At 36.6% G+C, this 22516-nt stretch overlaps 2 protein-coding genes across 2 annotated transcripts; both read right to left on the bottom strand.

Moving 5' to 3' along the window:
* Positions 1 to 3486: 3486 nt before the first annotated feature.
* On the bottom strand, positions 3487 to 10853 carry muc13b (mucin 13b, cell surface associated). Its single transcript, XM_079397636.1, has 14 exons — positions 10728 to 10853; positions 9021 to 9086; positions 8504 to 8587; positions 7619 to 7726; positions 6727 to 6846; positions 6409 to 6515; positions 6155 to 6216; positions 5779 to 5903; positions 5527 to 5658; positions 5346 to 5394; positions 5123 to 5160; positions 4931 to 5018; positions 4348 to 4543; positions 3487 to 4200 (listed from the first exon to the last, which is right to left on the bottom strand). Exons 1-14 carry the CDS (start codon positions 10783 to 10785, stop codon positions 4057 to 4059), a joined length of 1377 nt encoding a protein of 458 aa, XP_079253762.1. The 5' UTR covers positions 10786 to 10853; the 3' UTR covers positions 3487 to 4056.
* A 3144-nt stretch (positions 10854 to 13997) lies between these two features.
* Positions 13998 to 21958, bottom strand: LOC306857310 (zinc finger protein 281-like). Its single transcript, XM_079397199.1, has 7 exons — positions 21820 to 21958; positions 19465 to 19877; positions 19241 to 19357; positions 18765 to 18888; positions 18571 to 18654; positions 18372 to 18490; positions 13998 to 17830 (listed from the first exon to the last, which is right to left on the bottom strand). The coding sequence occupies exons 2-7, from the start codon at positions 19834 to 19836 to the stop codon at positions 16121 to 16123; spliced, it is 2526 nt and encodes an 841-aa protein (XP_079253325.1). The 5' UTR covers positions 19837 to 19877; positions 21820 to 21958; the 3' UTR covers positions 13998 to 16120.
* Between the last annotated feature and the right edge of the window lie 558 nt (positions 21959 to 22516).

The raw sequence follows: 22516 nt of genomic DNA, 5'->3' as shown, positions 1-22516 counted from the left end.
GCTGCCAGTGGAACTGGTTCTCTTGTATTTATTGATGATGTGACTGCTGACAAAAGCAGCAGGATGAATTCTGAAGTGTTTCGGGCAATATTATCTGCTCATATTCAGCCAAATGCTTCAGAACTCACTGGACGGCGCTTCACAGTGCAGATGGACAATGACCCAAAGCATACTGCAAAAGCAACCAAAGAGTTTTTGAAGGGAAAGAAGTGGACTGTTATGCAATGGCCAAGTCAATCACCTGACCTGAATCCGATTGAGCATGCCTTTCACTTGCTGAAGACAAAACTGAAGGGAAAATGCCCCAAGAACAAGCAGGAACTGAAGACGGTTGTAGTAGAGGCCTGGAAGAGCATCACCAGGGATGAAACCCAGCGTCTGGTGATGTCTATGCGTTTCAGACTTCAGGCTGTAATTGACTGCAAAGTATTAAAAAGTGAAAGTTTGATTTATGATTATTATTCTATCCCATTACTTTTGGTCCCTTAACAAGTGGGAAGCACATATGCAAACTGTTGTAATTCCTACACCGTTCACCTGATTTGGATCTAAATACCCTCAAATTAAAGCTGACAGTCTGCAGTTAAAGCACATCTTGTTCGTTTCATTTGAAATCCATTGTGGTGGTGTATAGAGCCAAAAATGTTAGAATTGTGTCGATGTCCCAATATTTATGGACCTGACTGTATATGAAATTATTTAAATATATACATTTCTGCCCCCATATCTTTAATTTTGTGATCATTCTAAATGCATTTTAATAAACTGAATCACGCAGTGAAAGAACGCTCACTGGTCATACTAGCTTAGACTTCCTTTTGCCTTAGCTAAACTTTAGCTAACTTACATGATAGCTCTCATGAGTCATGGATGTTAGCTAGACAAATGAACTATATGTGGCCCTGGACCACAAAACCAGTCTTAAGTCACTGGAGTATATTTGTAGCAATAGCCAAAAATATATTGCATGGGTCAAAGTTATTGATTTTTCTTTTATGCCAAAAATCATTAAGACATAAAGTAAAGATCATGTTCCATGAAGATATTTGGTAAATTTCCTACTGTATATATATATATATATATATATATATATATATATATATATATAATTTTGATCAGTAATATGCATTGCTAAGAACTTCATTTTGACAACTTTACAGGTGATTTTCTCAATATTTGGATTTTTTTTGCCCCCTCAGATTCCATTTTTCAAATAGTTGTATCTCGGGGCTCAGCCAAATATTGTCCTATCCTAAAAAAACATACATCAATGGAAAGCTTATTTAATCAGCTTTCAGATGATGAATAAATCCCAATTTTCTTTAAAAAAAATGGACCCTTATGACTGGTTTTGTGGTCCAGGGTCACATATTTATATTTTGGATAATTAGCTGTAAATCCGAGGCACAGGTAGTTTAGTATTTTGTTCATCACCACTCACCTCAAAACCAAGTGTTGCATGTTTAGTTAGACTAATAATCTGCTGTTAATTAGTAATGTGTTTGTTACATCAATAAGAGATAAAGAGCGCTGGTCACTTTAAGAGTTTGGAACGAGCAATGACGTTGACCCTAGAATGTTTTCAAGCAGTTCAGTGTTCAGTGATACAGTTCAGTGATGTTAGAACAATAAAAAGTTAAATAAGTTCCAGTACGAGTCCTCTTTACAGACGTAACACCAAGACAAACACAACTGGAAAGGGAGGGAGTCTCTCTGCCTGTCTGTGATGTGCATGTGCCGATCCTGAAGAAAGGCATTGGAACTTGACAGTCTCAACATTTCCCGACCGATTTTTGTTGTTGTTGTGTTTTACAGGGAAAGCTGTGCGTAAAAAGAAACACACACACACACACACACATATACATAGGCCTATATTCATTTTTTTTTTTTTTTAAGTGCTCTCGAAAGTGCTCAATCCCCCTTTAATGTCTGTGTGCACGTGCTTGATTGGTCCAAATAACCAATTTATCATGAAATACTTTAATTACTTTAGATCACCCACACACAAGATACTCATAGTTGCACTGTGTTGCTGGTACAATCATTAAATATAGTTGTACAAAACACATGGTGCCGGTTTCATTATGGTTCTACACATTCATACATGTTAAAAGACTACAGAAAAGCACAGGCACTGGAATCATTTAAAAAAAAATCTGAAAATGATTGATGAAATAATCAATTCACAACATTGTTTTTTCAAATAACTTTAGATAAGAAAAATTTAGATAGGAAAAAGAGAAAGAGAGGGGAAAAATCTATGGTACAGTAAAATGTCAACTGGAGTGTTCCTATGTTTTCATCAACCCTGTCTTGTGCATTTGGCCATAGGTTCTCATCCACACAATGGATGTTTTTATTAGCTAAATATCTTAGAAAAAATCTTCTGGCATGGCAAATCCAGACCTGGCATTGGTCTCCTGTGATGCATTGCACACATCATCCATGGCCTGGAGAAGAGTGACTTGTTTGTGAGGGTACCTATCATAGACGATTCACCTCCATGTGTAGAAAAATTCCTCAGTCGGGTTCAGGGAAGGGGAGTATAGGGGTAAATGCAAGGTGATAAACTGTGGATGGGCCTGAAACCATGATTGCATGCAGTGTCGCTGTTAGGAATTCTGGGCCCTTTGCACTGATTTTGCTATGAGGCCCCCTCAAAATCACATTCAGAGAGGGTCAGTCAGGCTTCCCAGAGAACATTTTTCTGGGCCCCTCGGAACAACTCAGATGTAATGTGCGATTTGCATTTTGAAATAGTAATAGTTTGATGTTGTGTCATTTTGAACCAGTGATTTTAGTTCAGTGAACAAATGATCTTATAGGTTTATGTGCATTGTATCCAAGCTTTTGAAAAAAGTTTTAAGGGTTTTGAAAAATGTGCATTTTGATCATCGGTTGTGAATTATTTGTCTAGAGTTTTGAAAAATGACATGAAGGTTCTGATATTAATAATGATTAAATGCAGTATATAACTAGTAAAGTGCATAATATAGTATTTTTTACAAGTGTTTAGTGCAGTGCACTAGAATCGAATGGCAAAAAATAAATAAATAAATAATTAAAAAGATAACAGGAAGGAAAATTATAAAAGGCATAGCCTAACAAAAGTTGTTTAAGCTTTTAATGTCCCTAGTATTTCTTATTTTTGCTTGTCCTAAGCTTTCCACAAAGGTATAATACATGGCATTTGAAAAACAAAGCATTTAGATGCATTCATCACGTATACAAATTATGTGTCTGTTTCATAAGAATAGCTCATTTGTTTAAAATGTCATACACTAACAAAAGATACAAATATGTCTGAAAACATTATTTAAAAAATCATATGCTTTATTAACTCCATGCTATTTAAATACAAAAATACTATTTTTTTATTAGTTCTTCAAATAATTTGTAATAAAATACATCAATTGGCATAGTTACAGTTAGAACAGTTAATCATTATTTCTCTTCCTGAATCAATTATTTGTATTACTGCTTGAATATCTCAAAAGAAACACTGATTTGTTTTTATTTATTTTGTACACCTAAGTTCCAGCCCAAGCATTAACAACAGTAAAACCAAATAAAACATGTCAAAAATACAAACATTCAAATGTCTGACTTAAACAACCACTGCATTAAAAGCATGGATGTGTTTTAAAAATGCTTTGTTGGAGCTGAAAAAATTATATTAAAAAAATCAATGATTTTAAGGTTGTAAGATGGTAAAGAAAATAATGACTTAGAATAGGAATCAGTGTAACAGCTAAGGCCTCTGCAACACAGCTTCCATTCAACAGTTGAGGGATGACATTCTGTCTAACTAGTTTTAAAGCAAAGGCTTAGATCAAGATCGAAGCCCATAAACTGAATTTCATTAGCTGCTAATACCACAGAATATAAATACGAAGGAAATCTGAATTCTGATCCTATAGTTGATGAGAGATGTATATAAAATCAAGAACTGTTTTCCATTAAAGCTTTCACATTTTGGTCAACAAAGAAATAAAAAATGCAATTCAATCCACATGAAGATGAAGAAATGCAGTGATTTGTCCTGGTTAAATTATGTTAATATCTGCGCATTCTGTCATCATCTTGCCGAAAGTATGGGTTGTGGACACCACCATTTTCCTCTCCTCTCCCACCATAGCCGGAGTATGCTGGGGGAATTTGAGTCTTATAGCTCAGGTCCTCATCGTAATCAGTGTAGCGCTACAAAAACACAAAAAATATTTTTTAAATACTTACAGATGCTTTATGATTTTGACACTTTTTTTGATAATGCTCAACCAGGGTCATCACTGAAATTCATGTGTCCTGTAATAAGCCCAGTGAGTAGCATTGTAGTTGTGGTCTTACCGCTTTGCTCTCTGGGCGATCTCTGGTCACCAGTGCCTGATTACTCCCACTATTGGTCATCTCCAGATTGTTAGACTTCCAGTTAGCATCAGGGTTGGCCCGAGGAATCCTGGGAACTCCAGCAGGTTTATGTAATTCCTTATTGCCATAGCTTGAGCTAAAGTCTACCTGGGACGAGGAGCTTTCCTTTTGATTCCTACAATCATAAATGGACACATACAAAAATTTGTGTTTTATATCCATAGAATGTTTGTATAAATGGGCTTAGGAAATGTGACCCTGGACCACAAAACCAGTCTTAAGTCACATGGGTATATTTGTAGCAAAAGCCAACAATACATTGTATGGGCCAAAATTACAGATTTGTCTTTTATGCCAAAATTATTAGGATATTAAGTAAATATTTTGCTATATATATTTAAAATATATTTTGCTAATTTCCTACCGTAAATATATCAAAACTTATTTTTGGATTTTCAAACAGTTGTATCTCTGTGAAATATTGTCCTATCTTATAAATCTCAAAACTGACCCTAATGACTTGTTTTGTGTCCGGGGTCACAAATGTGTCGTGGATCCTCACCTGCAGCTTACAACTATCAGGGCCACAATAAAGATGATCAGCAATGCACCCAACACAGTGGACACCACGACCACAACCAAAAGATATGCTATAATGACAATTAGCATTAAACACATATGAATAAAATTTCCTCAAAAGTAGCATACCAGAGAAGATAAGCTTGATTCAGATGATGGAGGAAGGCTGACTTACGATCATTACAATTAAATCCAGCTAAGCCAAAAGGACACCTAAAATAATCAAAACATCTCTCAGTTATTACATTACATTACATTTATGTTTTTGCACTGTAAAATGTAAATATAGGAAGCTGTTTCATTACGGTGGTATTTCTGCCTGAAATGAAATGTTTTTCCTAACACATTTATTTTTCAAACAGAATCAAGAAAATCTTGAATGACACGCAAGTGCCTACTTTTCACATCTTTCTGAATTGTCAGATGCCCTCTCCCCATTCGGACAAACTGTAGAAAGATGGGAACACAATAGTTAAATGATGAGAACTGGTCTGAATGTTTTGCAGTTGTGCGTACATACATAGCAGTAAGGAAAGAAAGAAAAAATATATAAGATCACATAAGTTTCAAAATACTTACCAAGGCAGGCCTGAGATGTGGATGGTGACTTGATGTACTCTCTTCTGCAAGTGCACGTTGCAATACCAGCCTCCTTTTCTTCACAGGTTGTAGTGGTACTGTCACAGAATCCAGTTACACATGCATTTTGTGCTGTGATTTAAGGAAAAAAGGCCATATTTAAAAATGTATGCTTCTTTCTAATGCTTAAAATGTTCACATTTTTTAAAATAAATTTCAGTGAAAACAGACAAAAAGAAGTCTCAGGCATACCGCTGAATCCTGTGAATCCGATTATTGTGTCTTTTTCACTGTCAATCATATCCTTAACTGAATTTGATGTGGCACTGGATGAAAACTCATAGAAATTCTGCACTTCTGCAATTATACTTCCTCGACTATAAGGGTGGGCACAAGGAAATTATGATGAAAAACAGAAATGCAACAACTTATTTCATATAAAATAATTATTGTGGGGAAGCAAAAAAGTTTTTAACTTATATGCTTTTAGGGGTCAAATAAAAGCTTTTCTACTTTGACTCATAATGCTAAGTTAAATAAGTAAAATTTAAATAAAAGCTGTCCCAGAAGCTATTACATCCACAAGTTAATGTTTAAAGGAAAGGCTATTATAACAAGTGGTACTCACTGTAGACTCAAAACGGTGGAATTAATGTATCCATTGTTACCTTTACCCAGGATGTCTCTGAGCTGTATGGGTTAAGAATATAGAAATCAATACTGTTTGACATAATCTGTTACTTATTCTCAATCATTTATTTATATCACTCATCCTTTACTATGTAGGAAAAATGGAAAATCTTTACACTGACATGCTGCTATACAGTGTGTTGGTTAGGACTGAATGTCTACACAAATCAAAAAGGAAATTCAATCTCTTACCGCTTCCTCAATTGGACCTGCAGTTTCTTTAAACAACTTAGACCGTCTGTCATTCATTTGTTCATCAAAAACCTTATTCAAGGTTAAATTACCAGGGAAGACCTTTCCTGCAATTATTTTTTTTAAAGAGTGTAACATAAGTGAATGTGTTCACTGATATTCTCAAGTCACAGGCAAACATATAATGGCAGTTAGATTTGACTTGAAAAATGAAGCTTAACTTCTATACCAAAGGCAACTTAATTCCTGCTTTTAGCATATTATTGTCTCACACATCTGAACTTGTGTTCTGATGATTCAAAACTGAGCCAGTCTTACTTTGAATACAGCCAGTCATTTCTATGTAAACCAGCCCAGGCCGGCAGATGCAGGCAAACGATCCATTAAACCGTTCTTCACAGGTACTGACTCCAATACAAGGACTTGGATCACAGGGACCTTGAAATGAACAAACATGGTTACATTTTTAACCTGCAGTAAACAGTAGAAGAGCTTTGCCAGCAATGATTTAAAAATTATTTTCTGTAAATTACATAATATTTTCTAAAATGCCAATTATGTTGCCCTCACCCTCATGCCACTTTAACTTCATAGGACCTATTATGTTGTTTGTTTTTTAATTGCTCTCGTCTCTTTTTTCCATGCAATTACAAGGAGTGGAGACTGACATTTCCAAGCTTCAAAAAATACTCAAAGCACTATTGTCATATTTGACTTCTGTGCTATATTTCAAGTTTCAAGAAGCTAAATAAAACAGACCAAAATTTAAGTCTTTATTCACTGAAAATCTTAACATTTGTCCTATAGTTTACCCTCGGCAAGTTCATGGTGTAGCAATATCTGATTGGACAACATAATTGATAATTTCAATGCATCGGTTGATCCAGTTCACATTTTTGTTCTGAATGACTAGTTCACAGATCGTATGATTAAGCTCCAGAGTTTGACTTAATGTTTTAAATTACAGCATAGAAAGTCATATTTATGACATTTAATGTTTTTTGTTTTTTTTAAGCTTAAAAGCTTCAGTTCCCATCCACTGTAACTGCACTGTAATTTCTTCTTTTATATTCCACATAAAGTCATATAGGACTGGAAAAATGGTGAGTAAATGATGACATGACTATTGTTGACTTCCTCTTATGATTAAAATGTATTATGAAGCCTTTGGGCCTGCTGGTGTGATTTATGACAATGAAGGTGAAAGTACCTTGTGTCGTAATAGTTGTAGTGGCAGCAGTTGTGCTGGCAGGAGTATTGTCTGTAGAATCAGTTGTTGTGACCGTGTTAAACGTACCAGTACTCATTGTCTCAGGAGCTGTGGGGAAAGGTTTTATGTTAGAGGAGGTTGCATAAAGACCATATTAAACTCCATCAGGGTGATCAGTCCTATATCAGCCTGAATGGGTTTGTTTTGTGATAAAGACCTTCTGACTGTATTTACATTATCACACTTTTAACACAGCTACTCATCAAGTAAAAATGTGGACAAGATTATTTATATGTATATATTTGAGAAATATTTGCAAGTATGTTGTATATATATTCATATTTATTATTTATATATAAATATATATTACACATTTCTTAAATATATACATGTATGTGTGTGTCTATTTATATATACATAAAAATATACACAGTGCACACACACATATATTATGTAAACACAAACATTTATTTTGGATGAGATTGTGACAGTCGTACAAAACGCATAAAAGTAATGCTGTTTCAGTTACATGAATGTGCACCACAGCAAATAGTAAGAAATATCAGACTACTGAACGTCACAATTGACCAATCAGAATAGAGTGATCCTGAACGCCACATTACAAATTACATAATGTTTGTATGGCAGACCTTACAGACCAGCTTTGGATTCAGAGAAGAAGATCAGCTTTATGTTTCTTACTTATCAAACAGTAACAAGGACAGAAAAAAATGAAGAGAATTTCAATCATCAACACAGTACAGAAGAAAATAGAATTAAACATTTGAGTGAACTATGCTTTTGAGGATGGCTTCTTATGATTAAAATGTACTATGTAGCCTTTAGGCCTACTGGTGGGATTTAGGACTATTGTGGTGGGAGTACCTTGTGTCACAATGGTTGTGCTGGCAGGAGTATTGTCTGTTGTTGTGTCTGTGGTAGAAGTACCAGTACTTGTTTTCACAGTATCTGTGGGGAAAGGTTTTATGTTAGAAGTTGCAGAAAGACCATAATAAACTCCAACAGGGTGATCAGTCTTATATTACCCTGAAGAGGTTTGTTTTGGGATAATGACCTTCTGTATTTCATTTTTCATCTTCTGCTAAGAAAAAAATGTAATATATTCTACAAAACACTCTGCCTAAACAATCTACAATAATGTTAAAACTGAAGCGTTGATATCTACAGTGTGATACAATTATATTAATGAGTGGGCTATTAGGAAATATTAGACATTTGAATGGCATGACTGAGAGAGCCATGTTACAACTTTACATAATGGTTATATGACCGACCTTAAAGAGTGTTAACTGTGCTTTTAAGGACAACATCTTATGATTAAAAGTTACTACATAGACTTTAGGCCTGATGGTGGGCTTCCTGATTATAGAGATGAGAATACCTTCTGTGGTGACTGTGGTGGCACCAGTTATGCTTTCAATTGTGGAACTGCTTTGTGCATCTGCAGCTGTGGTGGGAGATTGTTATGTTAACGGAAGGCATCAGAAAGACCATATAATATGTTGAACAGTATGTTGAAATATGTTACCTGGAAACAGTGACACATTAATAACACTCTGCCTGCTTGTCTCTACTCTTCTATCAGCTGGGACAATTCCCACTGACAAATCCACACACACAAAATACCAAACACCATTTTTTTGTTTTTCTCTTAATCCCATATAGTCATGCATGATGAAACTACCCTCGTGTTTTTCGTAAAACCATTATATGATATTATGTGTGTTTGACAGACAGATTCAGCTGATTGTGTTCTCTGATCCACACATATCTACTCATATCAGTGGAAAATAATCTTTGAAAAGCCAATAAAAATGGGATGGACTTTGTCAGCAATAATATTTCAACAGTTACTCATGATGAAAATAGCAAAGTTCACATGCCAGTTTCCCATCAAGGAAGTGCCAGCTCAAGGTTAACCTCCCCAAATGAATCAATAATCGGCCTAGCCAAATGAGCAAACAGAAAAGCACCATATATTCACTACAAGAATATATGTAATATTGTTTTTCCATGCATAATTGTGTACAAAACAATAAATAAAACACAACAAATATTAGCATAAGCATATTATTATGAGGTCATTATATAACTGGTTGCTCAACCAGTTGCTTATCAACTTGAGCTCTTCAAAAGAACAATGTCTGTTATATATTTGTCTTATTTCAGGTTTATATCTGAGAAAACCTTTTTTACTTTTTCTTTTTTGAAGCTCCAATGATGTCAAAAAATGTTGGATTTTATATCCAAGGAGATCTTTTTTGAAAATCCATTGATGTTAATCATAGGGCAAGGAATGTAATGTTACATGTAAAATGTAATATATAACATTAAAACAAAACCACATGCCTTTTCATTATCCTAAATACTGCAAAGACAGTTTTTACCTAAAATACTACTAATAAAAAAGACTGTCCTAACCTCTATAAATACTCAAGCCTTTCCCACCAAGTGCTGCTTTTTAATAAATATAAAATTCTATTAAAATTAAGACAATTAAAAAACTGATCCTGTCTTTACAAACTTAAGGGTGAAGGCAAATACACCACCACCCCTCATTGATGACTTAGGTTAGAAAAGTTAGGAATGAAATTTTAAGGCACACTAATCGAAATCTCAAATAAATGTTTTTGGCTGCTCAACTGGCCAGCCTGCGACCCCCCTTCCCCCTAATAAAAAATTAAAAGAGGTCAAACAATCCATAACTAATTATTTTGGGACTTTAGTGGACCAAATAAATTATTCTTAAAGTTAATGACTGAAGCATTCTTCAAAATCAATTAACTAAACTTACAAATCTTCCAACACACACAAAATGATGAATAATTAAGTTATTATAAAGCCAAGTAATCAAGGGTTCTGTCAGAATTACAAAATATTAACATGACAAAATCATTTACAACAACATTTTAAACCATAAGAGTAGCTACGCCAATTTGTAATCAAGATTTAAGAATCCAATAACAGTCCATTAAAAAAAATATAATAAAAAATACAACGAACTTTTAACTTTTTTGTTCAGCTAAATATGACATCCCTTCCAAATTTCTCTGTTTCAACAGCTATTCCAGAAAAGCAATACACTCACCTGGTGCAGTCAGTAAGCAGAAGATCAGTAGGATCTTTAGTGGTATATTCATTTTCATGGCAGTGCAGGCTATTGTACGAAATTGGACACCGTAAAGAGAGAGAGAGAAAAAGCAGATAATCTGGTGACTGGTTGTCTAGCACTGCCCTGTGTTCAATGATCAGAAGGTGTAAGGTAGACCAGTTTAAACCCAGGTGAAGCACTAAAGATGAATAATGACGTAGGTTGATGTCGACGGCAAAGTCACGCCTCCTGGAAGGGTAATGCAGGTGAGCTACAAGGAAGTTAGTTGACCGAAGATGTTTAAATATTAATATTTAAATACGGTTTATTACACTTGAATATGCTGCACATGGGGTTTCAATATCCATAAACAATACATAATTGACTTATAAGAATGATTTGAAATAGTTCCTTATTGTGCTCAACTTATAATTTCCAAAGAGGTATGCAACACATATTTAAGTAGACAAAATATATAAATATCAGTTTAACTTTTATGTTTAGAGGTGAGTTAAGTTCTTCACTTAATTAACGGCCCATGTCATTATAGCAAGTCATGTAGGTTATCCTAATCAGAGTCAAACCTCTGGAGACAAACAGATTTTGTATTTCATTAAAAGAATCCCTGCCGAAAAAACTATAGACACCATCACAGAATTTGTAATGGTTTTACTGGTTATAATGGGACTTGTATTGGTTTTAATGGAAACTGTAATGGACCGAGTGGGTTTCTATTGACAACTGGTCGCCTTCTATTTGTGGCTTGTTAAAAACCATTAAATCTTAATGGAATGTCCCAAAACACACTACAGAAAAGCATTTTTTAATGGTTAAAAGTTGATTTTGAAAAGTTCAGGTTGTAATGGTATGGAAACCATTTGAATTTCTGTGATGATTTCTATTGTTTTTGTTGTTATTTTCCAGCAGGGATGTTATTAGATAAGGCATATGCAGGCTAATATTTTCAAACCCACTGATTAATTTTGGTACCTTTGACACTAAACCCTTGATAAGAAAATGAACAAAGGTTTCTCTTGTGTAATGGTCATTCAAAAAACGTGATTTTTGACCAAAGGACAATACCGTTAATATATGTTAGCCATTGTCCTTTGGTCAAAAATCACATCATTCTAACACCGTCTGTAGCTATTCTACATAATAGGGGAATACAATTTATTGTTAAACAGTTACTGTTAATGTAAACTGCAAACAGAAAAGAAAAAAAAAAGTTGTGGAATCTGAAACCAGTCAGAATTGGGGGAATAATACCTTGGATTAGCAATTTGTGATTACATATCCAAATTGTCCATAATACCGAAAAAGTGACACACACAAAGTAAATAAAAGCACTTCCTGCGAAAATCATCACCATATCACAATCAAATAACACCAAACAACAGTTTGTGACAAATGAATGTGTCAGACTGAATCATAGTCATAAAAGTTTAAAGTCACCTGGTGTTTTATTCATCTAGGGTGCCTTTACCCTCTTACCTTCTAACACGCTATAATCTATAATCACAGGTCCAGCTGTCCCTGAGAGAACATTTGAATGAAACTTCTTAATTCAGGCTGATTATCAGCAACAGGATTACCTGGATTGCATTTAACATGCTTTTATTTCTACTTTACAAGCTTATAGTCTGAAAGAGCTGTAAAAGAAAATGTAACAGACAACTGCATATTCATTATTTAACATTTATACTACTATGATTATGAGAGCTGAATCAGAGAGGAATTATAAAGTGAATCTCACTAAATCTTGCGGTTAACGAAACCCTTCGCTTAAGCACACAGTCTGCTATGTAATGAAAAGCTAAAATGTAATAAAACAGACTATTGTAAAGATCAATCATTATAACAGTCAAGCCTGGTTTACTGGAAATTTAAATTGTCCTGTTGCTAAGTCACTGACTCCCTTTACTTGAAGTTCAACTCATTCTTTATAGATGGCAAATAAAGAACAAGTATTTACATCCATTATGCATCTGGTATGTTTTGATTGATATACATGGACAACCTGGTTCAGACTGTTTTAAACAAATGGTCAAATTAGGTTTAATCAGGAAACTAGTTATCTTTCTGTTTCCCAGCAACATGAAACCTCCCTGTATGGGCTCATAAAACAAAGCCCTTTGTACTATAATTTATAGGATTGTTTTTTTCCCACTAGAGGCTACAGAAAAGGTGTCTTAATGAAAATATGAATTTAAAAAAGTATTTTTTTCACGCCCATTTTATACTAATGCTGTAAGAACAAATCAATTTAGATTCCAGAAAAGATCTAACTCAAGCGGACTCAAACTGTGAAACTAAAAATGTCAAGTCAATTCACACTCCTGCCAATATTTATGGTCCCCAGTAAAGCCTTGCCCAGGAACTGATGTTTACTCATGTAAAATATTCATCACATTTGAAAACATCCCATAACAGAACGCGTTCTTTTTTTCTCCATGTTAGATAAAAAAAAATTGTAAATGACTTGTTTTGATCTGATAGACCTACCATTTTGTTGCAACAATAGAATTTGTACTTTGTACTATAAAAGATTTGACAACTTTGCTGCCACCTGGTGGTACATAACAGATAACGATTTAGTAAATAACCCTATAGGTGTCCATTTTAAGATTTTTGCAACTTGATTTCCTTTCCTAAATTCAGTACAATGAATTGAGTACACGTTAAGTATTTAAATAAAATTGAAGTACAAACTTTTAAAAGTTAGTTCTAAAATAATATAGTAAATGGCAAAGCAGCTACATTTTACACTTAAATGTTGTGCACTTTAATAAATTTAACTCAAACCATTTGTTTAAATATTTTGCACAAAAAAGTGTGCTCTTCATAGCACTTTCTGCCACAATTGTTCCAAATTTGTCATCAGCTTATTATCCTAATTTCTAACCTTTGAGATATCATTTCATTTGGCCATGACTGGTTTACAAGAAAAAGTTACATTATACACAATGCATTAATGCTCTTTTTAAAATCCCATTTTCTTTTTTTACATGCCGTCTTCTCTATCTTCCTGTGGCATACCCATCGATAAATCTATTCAAAAACACATTCCAGGGAAATCGCATTGATTTTGTCCCACGTACTATCACAACCTCAACGTCATTACTGAGAATTGAATAAACAGAGCATGGGGGGTGGAGGGTTTTACAAAAAAAAAAAAAAAATCTTATTTCCTGCTGAATTAGCTGGCCTAATGTTACCTCAAACCTTATCTGGACAAATGTTAAAATAGGTTTGTTTGTCTTTTTTATAACAAAAGGTTTTTATTGGCTTACCTAATCATTTATAAAGTCATCTGACACGTACAGCCCTATGACAAAACTCAGACTGAAGTCGGGACAATATATGCTACAAACATTTGGTGCAATCGAGATCAGAGGAAAGCCATAAAAAAACAACTTCATATCATGCATCAGAAACAAAACAAAAACATTTTTAGTGTTTTTGTACATTGTAAACAAAGTCTCTCTAGAAATTATATCAAAACACATGGCAAGTAACAAAAACAAGGGGGAAATGAGACAAATCATGAAAGTCTAGGTATTACTCTACAATGAAACACTGCTTGGCATTACCGCTTAACTGAAAAAAAAAAAAAAAACATTTTTACATTTGAATACATTTGTATTCCAACAAATCGGCTTTATCTGTAAACACGGGTGGCATTATACGATTATACAATAAGCTGACACATACTACAATATTTCCACTACATAAAACATGTCCCTGGTTTTCTCATTTTTACAATGATATGAGGTATATTAAGGTAAATCCTATTCTTCACGCCACTTTTTTTTTTTTTTCATTCTATAAAAGCATGGAACGAGTTTGGAGTGCAGCATTCACTTTGTTCTTGACACCATCACAGCAATGGCATTTCTCTGGGACAGGTTTCCGTAAAAGGTAAGGGAAAAAAACAGGGCAAGATCACAGAAAGGCCTCACAACAGCCACAATGTTGCTGCATGGGCCAAAAAACAGGAAGACAAAGCAGCCTACCACTTTTTCCAAGGGTATTGAAAATTGCATTGGAAGAAAACACCTCGTCTCAACATGAAGTCTTTGCCTAATTCACTGCTCATTCAATAACAAAAGCACCACAGGTTTAGGTCCTTCTCTCTGCAACAATGTAAAAGGGAAGCTTGCAATTTTGTCAGGCATTAAATTCAAAACCACACAATAAGAGGTAGAATTCAAACTTGTTGCTGCTCAGCCCAAGTCAGATAATCATGATACCTGAACACCTTCAGAGCAAAAATGCTTCAGAGAAGCCCACAACTATATATATAAAAAAGTGGCATTCATGTCCAATAACAGTGTTTTTAATAAAAGGAACAAAATATCACCTATACCCCCAATGAATATTCAAAAATGCCCTTTGTTATGGCAGATTTGCCGTTCCCTCCCCCACTTTTAAAAATCGCAGCTTTCTTCATCAAAAATAATAGTTTTGCGTGTCCTGAATCTGGATTCTTGCTTTCAGTGGTTTATAAAAGTGCTTATTTGATTCCTTGAGAGATCAAAGTGGTCAGCTGAAAAAAAGTAGGTTTTTTAAGTTTAAAGAAGGGGACAAGAATTACTGCTCACCCTGAGACAATAGTTATGTAGTTCCATGTAGCTACAAATAAATATCTACATACACTTGAATGTTTCTATCTGCCTACTTGACTACCAGTATGTTTTTGTGTGTTCTAAACATGGCCCTTAGGGATGAAAGTGTTATCTTTCAAACTGATATCAGAAGTACCATAAACTTTACAAACGCACAAGAAGTGGAAAAAGTCTCCAGTGTCAAATCCACTGAACACGTAGATTCCCGATTGGATTTGTCTTTTTCTACAAGGAATTTCAAAAACAAGAATCTTCACTGTCATTTCAAAAGTACACCTGTAAAAAAGGGTGCTAGTACACCTTATTTAAAAAAAAAAAAAAAAAATGTTACTGCTTTTTCCTGAGTAATACTTTAGATCATTGTAACAGACAATACATTTTTTGCCATTGAATACTGGGCCACTCCCTGACATCTGTTATTACTGTAAATCATCTTTCATTTTTAACTTAATCTTACAATTGGACTATGATTGCTAAGACATACAAGATTTCTGAAAAAGTCCTTTGCTGGCCTCTAATTTCACCGGAAATTTCATTTAAATCTAGTTTTACCTCACCACTACGCTAATGAAATAAAATGACTAAAACACATTAAAAGAAGAATGTAAAAAATTGCATTTGAGGTCTTGAAGACCTTCCCTGGTAACATCTTCTATTGACATTTAATGGCAGTGTATTAATTAAAGTTAATCAGCGAGGAGAGGGAAGCATTGGAGACTGTCCTCATCCCACACAACAGGATCCGGTGTTCTCCCTTAACCTTTACCTGTAACTTTGGCTTGTGGGGGTTTTGGATCCTGAGCTAGCTGGCTCGTTGACATCTGCTAACAGACTAGTATACCCTGAGAATTCAGACACGGGAGTTCGCTGTATCCTGTGGTCAACCTCCGCGACACCCACTCGTGGGTCGCCACCATAACCGAGTGGGGTTCGGCGACCAGACTTGAATTGAGACCCGAAGGCTTGGGCGAAGTTCTCTATCTGGTAAGCGGAACGCATGTCCACTTCCTTAGATGGCTCCAGGGCAGTGAGGTCAGGGTAGACAGAGCCATTAGACGAGCCGCCACCAGTGCCGTTCCTGTTGTTGCTGCTGTTGACCGAAGAGCCACTGTTCTTGGACTGCTGGTCTTTCTGGCCACCGTTGGTCAGCTCCTGAGTTGCAAGAGGGTATGAGGGTGAGTGCCGCTTCTCCAGCTGGTCAGTGAGCTCTTGAGACGGGGTAAGCTGCTGGTGAGGGACAGGCTCCAGACTGTTGAGATGAAAGGCCTGTTGAGACGATGGTGAGGCGTGGGAAGGTGACGGAGAACCTGCCAGCATTCCGAAATGGGACTTGCTTAGGGATGTCGAGGAGGAAGGTGCAAGAGGAGAGGAAACAGGCTGCCCGAATGCACACTCCAGTGGCGAGGTGGTGTAGATGATTTTGTCTGGGAAGAGTGTGCTAGCAGGGCTGCTGCTAGATGACAACAGGCTTGGGTAGGGTCCGGATGGGCCCAAAATAAAGTTGCTGCTATGGCTGGTTCTCTCCAGAGTCTGGAGCAAGAACTTTGAGTACTCGTTCATCACCCCATTCTTGTCTCCTGAGCCGGGAGATCCCTCATCCTGACCCAGTTCAGAGGTGGCAGAGGCTGGATGCAATTCCACGTGGTGTGAATCTTGCAGATCGAATGTCACATCATGGTGAGAGCCATCAGATTTGTGGCTGTAGTGGTCCAGCAGGCTTTGCAGCACCTCATCTGGGATCCCTGATTTGTCATGCTTGTCAACGCTTACCAAAGGCGAGGTGTCAAGCAAGGCCAATGTAGGTTCTCCAATGCCACCCTGGATTACTGTCGGCTGCGGAAGGTGGACAGAGCTGAAGTCTGCTGCGCTGTTAGCAGCATGCAGGTACCGTCTCTTTTTCAAAAACTGCATGGCATCATCATAATTGCTGCTGGTACCTCCTTGTTTGGGTCCACTGGAGGTTTGGAGGAGGCCGAGACCATCCATATTTCCGGCTCCAGACATGTCCATAGAGCCTGGCTTCTGCGTCAGCAGCTTCTGCTCATGGTTGGCCTGCTCCATAGAAACCGCACCCTTGTCATTTCCCTTGCGGCCACCTTTCTTAAATACAAGCTTCGGTGTGTGTCCGTGCTGGTTGTCCATGCTCGTCTCATCCAGAGCCCCTGAAGAAGATGCCCCCGATCCACTGGGGATGTTCAAGGCATAGTCTTGTGGGCAGAGTCCTTGTACCATCTGCACTCCTCCTCCCGCAGCTGCTCCTTTCTTTCTACGTCGCTCTCCTCCATCATTGCTACTTTTGGATTTGCCCCTCTTGCGTGATGGGGCACTAGTGTTTCCCTGAGTGAGTAGGTAGCTGCCTTGACCCATGTCCTCATCATCTCCGAGGTCCAGCATCCCTGGGTCCAGACCTTTCTTTATGGCTTCTCCACAGGTTCTCTTGTGCTTCAGTAATCGATCCGTCCGTGAAAAATACTACAGGGGAAATAAATAGTGTTAGTGGTGCTCATTATTTTGTCCAGATCAGTGAACTTGTTAAAGAATATATTGGGTGGTTCTCAATATTCAAATGGATGCTTCTTCATTTCCTTGCTCTTCCGTCCTCCAGGCATTGACTCAGACATAGACCAAAGTTAGCCATCTTGGAGTCTCAATTGTGCACATTATTTTTAATGTAAGAGTGGGAACAGCCATTTTAACTTGCATGCGTCAACCATTTCCAGTCATTTTAGATACACAAAAACATTCTAATATGCCTCTTAATAATGCAAGGTGGTAGTGGTTATATTTTAATTTACTGTCATAATCAAACACCGTCCACAGCACTTATTATTATTATTCAAAGCTATGTATCTCTAGCAGCTAATGGAAAAAAAAAAGGAAAAAAAAGCTGATTTCTATGTTTTTCCCATTTCTTTATTGTGGACACATTTGTCACTGACCCAAATATTGTACATTTCAATCAAAATCAGTTTTGATTACTACTACTTTCATACTAGATAAAAATGGGACTCACCTGTAGACAGGTGTCACATTTATATGGCTTTTCTCCACTGTGTGTCCTTTTGTGTCTCTCCATGTGGTACTTCTGTATAAAGCGCATGTTGCACTGGTCACAGCTGAATGGTTTCTCCCCTGATAAAAAAGAAAATAAAAATCTCAGCACCATCTTAATATTTACCTCTGACAAGTATAGGACAAAAGTAAACACTCACCGCTGTGGATTTTCTCATGCCGTTGCAGCAGATACTTCTGTATGAAGCTCATATTACACTGACTGCACCTGAAAGGCCTCTCACCTGTACAATAAAAAGCAAATCCATTTAACTTTTTACCAGAAACACCCTATAAATACTGTTTGAGCCTGAATGCCTCAGCTCAAGTGGAGTTAACGGTAAAAGTTGCTCACCCGTGTGAATGAGCACATGTCTCCGCAGATGATATGAACTGCGGAAGGCTGCATTGCAGTGCTCGCAAATATGCGGTTTAGAGTTGGGAGAGAGGGGCCCAGCATCACCATCCAGCATGAGTGACTAAAACAGCAAGTAGACAAAAATACAATAAAACACCTGCATGCATTACCTAACAAAATGAATAACTCACTTTTTTGAGCCCATACATACACACACATGCTTGCGTGTGTGTATTTGAAAGGTCGGTGTATTTGAGATGTCTCAGGTTAATGTTGAAATAACAGTTGATAAACGAACACTTCTGTAGACAATTACATTTCTGCTATTGGCATACACTGTCATACAAAAGAGTCTAAAAAGAATGTGCATGATCCATTTGTGACGGTTACATCACAATGTTTGCATTTCAAAATTCTACAAACTATGAAAATTTTATGTGACAGTGAATGATAAAATGGTAGCCTATACATACCTTTGCGGAATCTCCTTGTTTCCTTCTGGCTTTTCCATCTGGTCCTTCTCCATTTGCTCTCCTCCCTCTTCTAGGCCCAGATTCTTTTGAGTCTTTCCCCAGTCTTCCAGAGAACTGCTAATGAAGCACAAAAAAAATGGCATGAAATAAAAACACTAAGACAGTATAGTAAAGCATGTAGAACACAGTGTATCTATAACATCTAATTTATCATCTAGACTTACGTTGCTAAGGCTTAGGTCATGCAAAAGCATATTCTGGTGGTTGCCAAGCGACATGTCCAGCATATCAGTGCTTTTTCCTCCTGCTGTTCCAGTTCCTGTTGCATACATTGGAAGGCGGTAATCCAACTCGCTGAGCTTCTCCTGTTTGATACCCATACTGTGGAGAAAGCCACCACCGTGGTCAGGAGAGTCACGCTCCTTCTTCAGGATCATCTCTTGGGGTAGATCCGACATGGAGGCTTGTGAGGTCAGGCGCGTGAAGCTGGTCACTGGAGGTAAATGGCTGAACATGATCATGCCGGGGGGGAAGTTGGGGTCCATGCCTCCGTTCCGTAAAAATTCATTGCCTAGCTTGTCTTGAATAATACTCATGCTTGGGTCTTCAACAGGCCAAAGTTCAATGATGAAATATGCTATGAAGACATGAAAACATGAGATGGATTACGAATTGATCTAGTACATCGATGTCATATACCATTGAGGAACAAATAATTAGTAATTTATAGAAAAAATATATTCTGTTCTGTTAGTCTAAGTGTATTAGAGTAATAATGTGCAGTGTTTCATTTTCTTAATTATTCCGGATCCATAAACATAAACGATTTCATTAACAAGATCGCTATACAGCTAATGATTCAGGGAATTGTGCACATTGTGTGTATGATATGCCATCATGTGATCAAGCTTAAACTAACTAGGCCAATTATAATTACAATGCAGCTTTCATGACAAAGAGAATTGGTCCACTACTGCTGCATTGGTTTTCCAAGATGCAATATGTTAATTCCACCAGATGTAATCAGATTCTCTAAAATCAAGGTCATAATTGCTTTGCTAGGTACAGGCAATGAAAGACCTCTCCAAAGTCAGAATGATTCTAGTGATTTACCTTATTACTGAAGCAGCTGACATATGAATCAATATAGTATCATCACTATATTATTTCAAAATCATGAAACAGACAACGCGTTCTCTTTTTCTTTATTGTTATTCAATTGTCACGAATATTTATAACATACAAGGTCTAAGTGGGGAAATATGTTTTTTTTTTCTCTATTAGGCCTAGTCCTTTTAAAATATTAACAGATTGGGATTGAGTGTTGAGATCATTTCAGCCAAATTCGGATCAACGACACCATAAGTAATAAACAACAACAACGTTTTAGTTTTGATTAATGTGTTAAAAGAAATAAATATATGCAACTCTTCTGAAGACCCGGATCAGTCCTTTTTGATGATCCGGTAGCTAACCTTAGCATCATTAGATTAAAGATAAAAAAGGACGACTTTGAAACAGGTTTTGCAAACACACTGGAAATTGCTTCAATAAGTACTTAAAACACCCTTTATGTAGTTTATTATCTTTTTAGAAAATTAAAAACGGCTCAAGCTCTGAGTCCGTGGGTGCCCCAGCATTGTTCTCTATTGTGATCAGCTAACGTTAATGCTTAATCTTATTGATACAACCCCATTTTAAATACAATAATACGATTTTATTATTATATCACGTTGAAGTACACGGGTAGTTTAATTTCATGTAATTGCTATGTTTACTTAAGTTTGCAGAGCTGAACTGTGTAAAATGTAACCAAATGTAATCAAATCCGGCTAATCTAGTCGTTCATCACAATAACCAAACACATCTCCGTCTAAATGACTCCATTAGCAGCTAACGGCTAACTAAAGCGAAAGATTAAGACATGAGAACTTAAATAAGATTTTAAACAAACTCGTGTGTGTACATATGGATACCTCTCGACACCAATACGCTATATAAGAAAGATAAAAACTAAAATACACAAGCAAAATTAAGTGTTTTATTGAACTACGTGACGAACGGGGTTAGCATGCAGATGAAAGAGCTACTGCTAACAGCACATCTCCACACCGCGCGCGACGCGCTATAATGCTCCTATTACAACAAACCAAGCCCGATACACTGAGAATCATGCGCTTCCAATGTAGTTTCTTTGATAAGAACTGAAGAGCTGTAATTTTGTCGCCTTTCTCGTGCTTGCCCTGTACACGAGTGTGCTATATCGTGACCATTCATCACCATCACTAATTATAGCCCACACACAGTAACACAATCCGCCGTGAATACGCGGCGATAAGTGCGATGTAAAGAGCACACTGAGACTGGTATATGTGTACGTCTGCAAAGGTACATTTATTTTTTTTGCAAAAAGCGCCTTAATCGCCTCAGTCTCAAGCAGCAGAAACAATGATGCTCGGCGCTGAAACGCATCTCTCGCTTGAGCGGCTGTGATTTCATTAGGAGCTCTCAGCCGTGCGCAATCCCTCATCTTTACAACCTCAGGCACAAATAAATAGTACAAACGCAATCCCACTTACTTGTACATGACCGCGGCCGACTCGTAGCATTCAAATGAATCCCGGCGCTCGATTCGTTGAGTTACTTTAACCCCGAAACGTTGTTCTCTTGCAGCTGTTGGCCTCTTCCATGTTGCGTCGACGCTGGGAATTATGGGTTGAGCGGACGGGTCGTGAGAGGAGACAGACGGGGACAGGCAGGAGTACTCAAGCAGGGGGCCACTATGCAAATGAAGATTGTGCATCTGAACATCTGCGACTTTGTCCTGCGTATAAATGAGTTCTTCACACAATTGCTGGGACGTTTTTTTTATTGTCATGTTTAATCCTCTAATCAGGCTATATATACTTTATAACATATCTATCTATCTTAAATAAACTGATTTTACTGAGCACTCTACAAGAAATGAATTGAAATAAATGTACATTCGGACTCACGGATAATTGTATATGTGTGTGTGTATCAGATGTCAAAATAAGGTGTAGTATAAATCCTAAAACTATTTTATCCAATTTACATTCACATAAAGCTTTTGTAGAGGCTACTGTGTTTTGCAATAAAGAGCATTACAGTTACTGTATTAAATGTTCTTTAAACTTACAGATTTTCACATTTTTGTTTTGCCTATTTTTGTAACATGTTGCCATTATTTAACTTGGAAATCTGATTGTTGTTAACTTTTCTATAAGTAGGTTTTCCTTAAAATAATTTTTCTTT

Source organism: Barbus barbus (genome assembly GCF_936440315.1).
Source record: "Barbus barbus genome assembly, chromosome: 38".
Taxonomy (NCBI): Eukaryota; Metazoa; Chordata; class Actinopteri; order Cypriniformes; family Cyprinidae; genus Barbus; species Barbus barbus.
Note: the sequence above shows the minus strand (reverse complement) of the source record. Positions and strands in the feature narration are given on the sequence as shown.

Coding starts and splice junctions, on each gene's coding strand:
- LOC306857310 (XM_079397199.1), bottom strand. CDS start 19,836: ATGAGTATTATTCAAGACAAGCTAGGCAATGAATTTTTACGGAACGGA. Junction 18,655..18,764: donor ACATGTGCTCATTCACACGG/GTGAGCAACTTT, acceptor TTTATTGTACAG/GTGAGAGGCCTTTCAGGTGC. Junction 17,831..18,371: donor AATGTGACACCTGTCTACAG/GTGAGTCCCATT, acceptor TTTCCCCTGTAG/TATTTTTCACGGACGGATCG.
- muc13b (XM_079397636.1), bottom strand. CDS start 10,785: ATGAAAATGAATATACCACTAAAGATCCTACTGATCTTCTGCTTACTG. Junction 5,659..5,778: donor CGGATTCACAGGATTCAGCG/GTATGCCTGAGA, acceptor CTTAAATCACAG/CACAAAATGCATGTGTAACT. Junction 5,395..5,526: donor CACATCTCAGGCCTGCCTTG/GTAAGTATTTTG, acceptor ATCTTTCTACAG/TTTGTCCGAATGGGGAGAGG.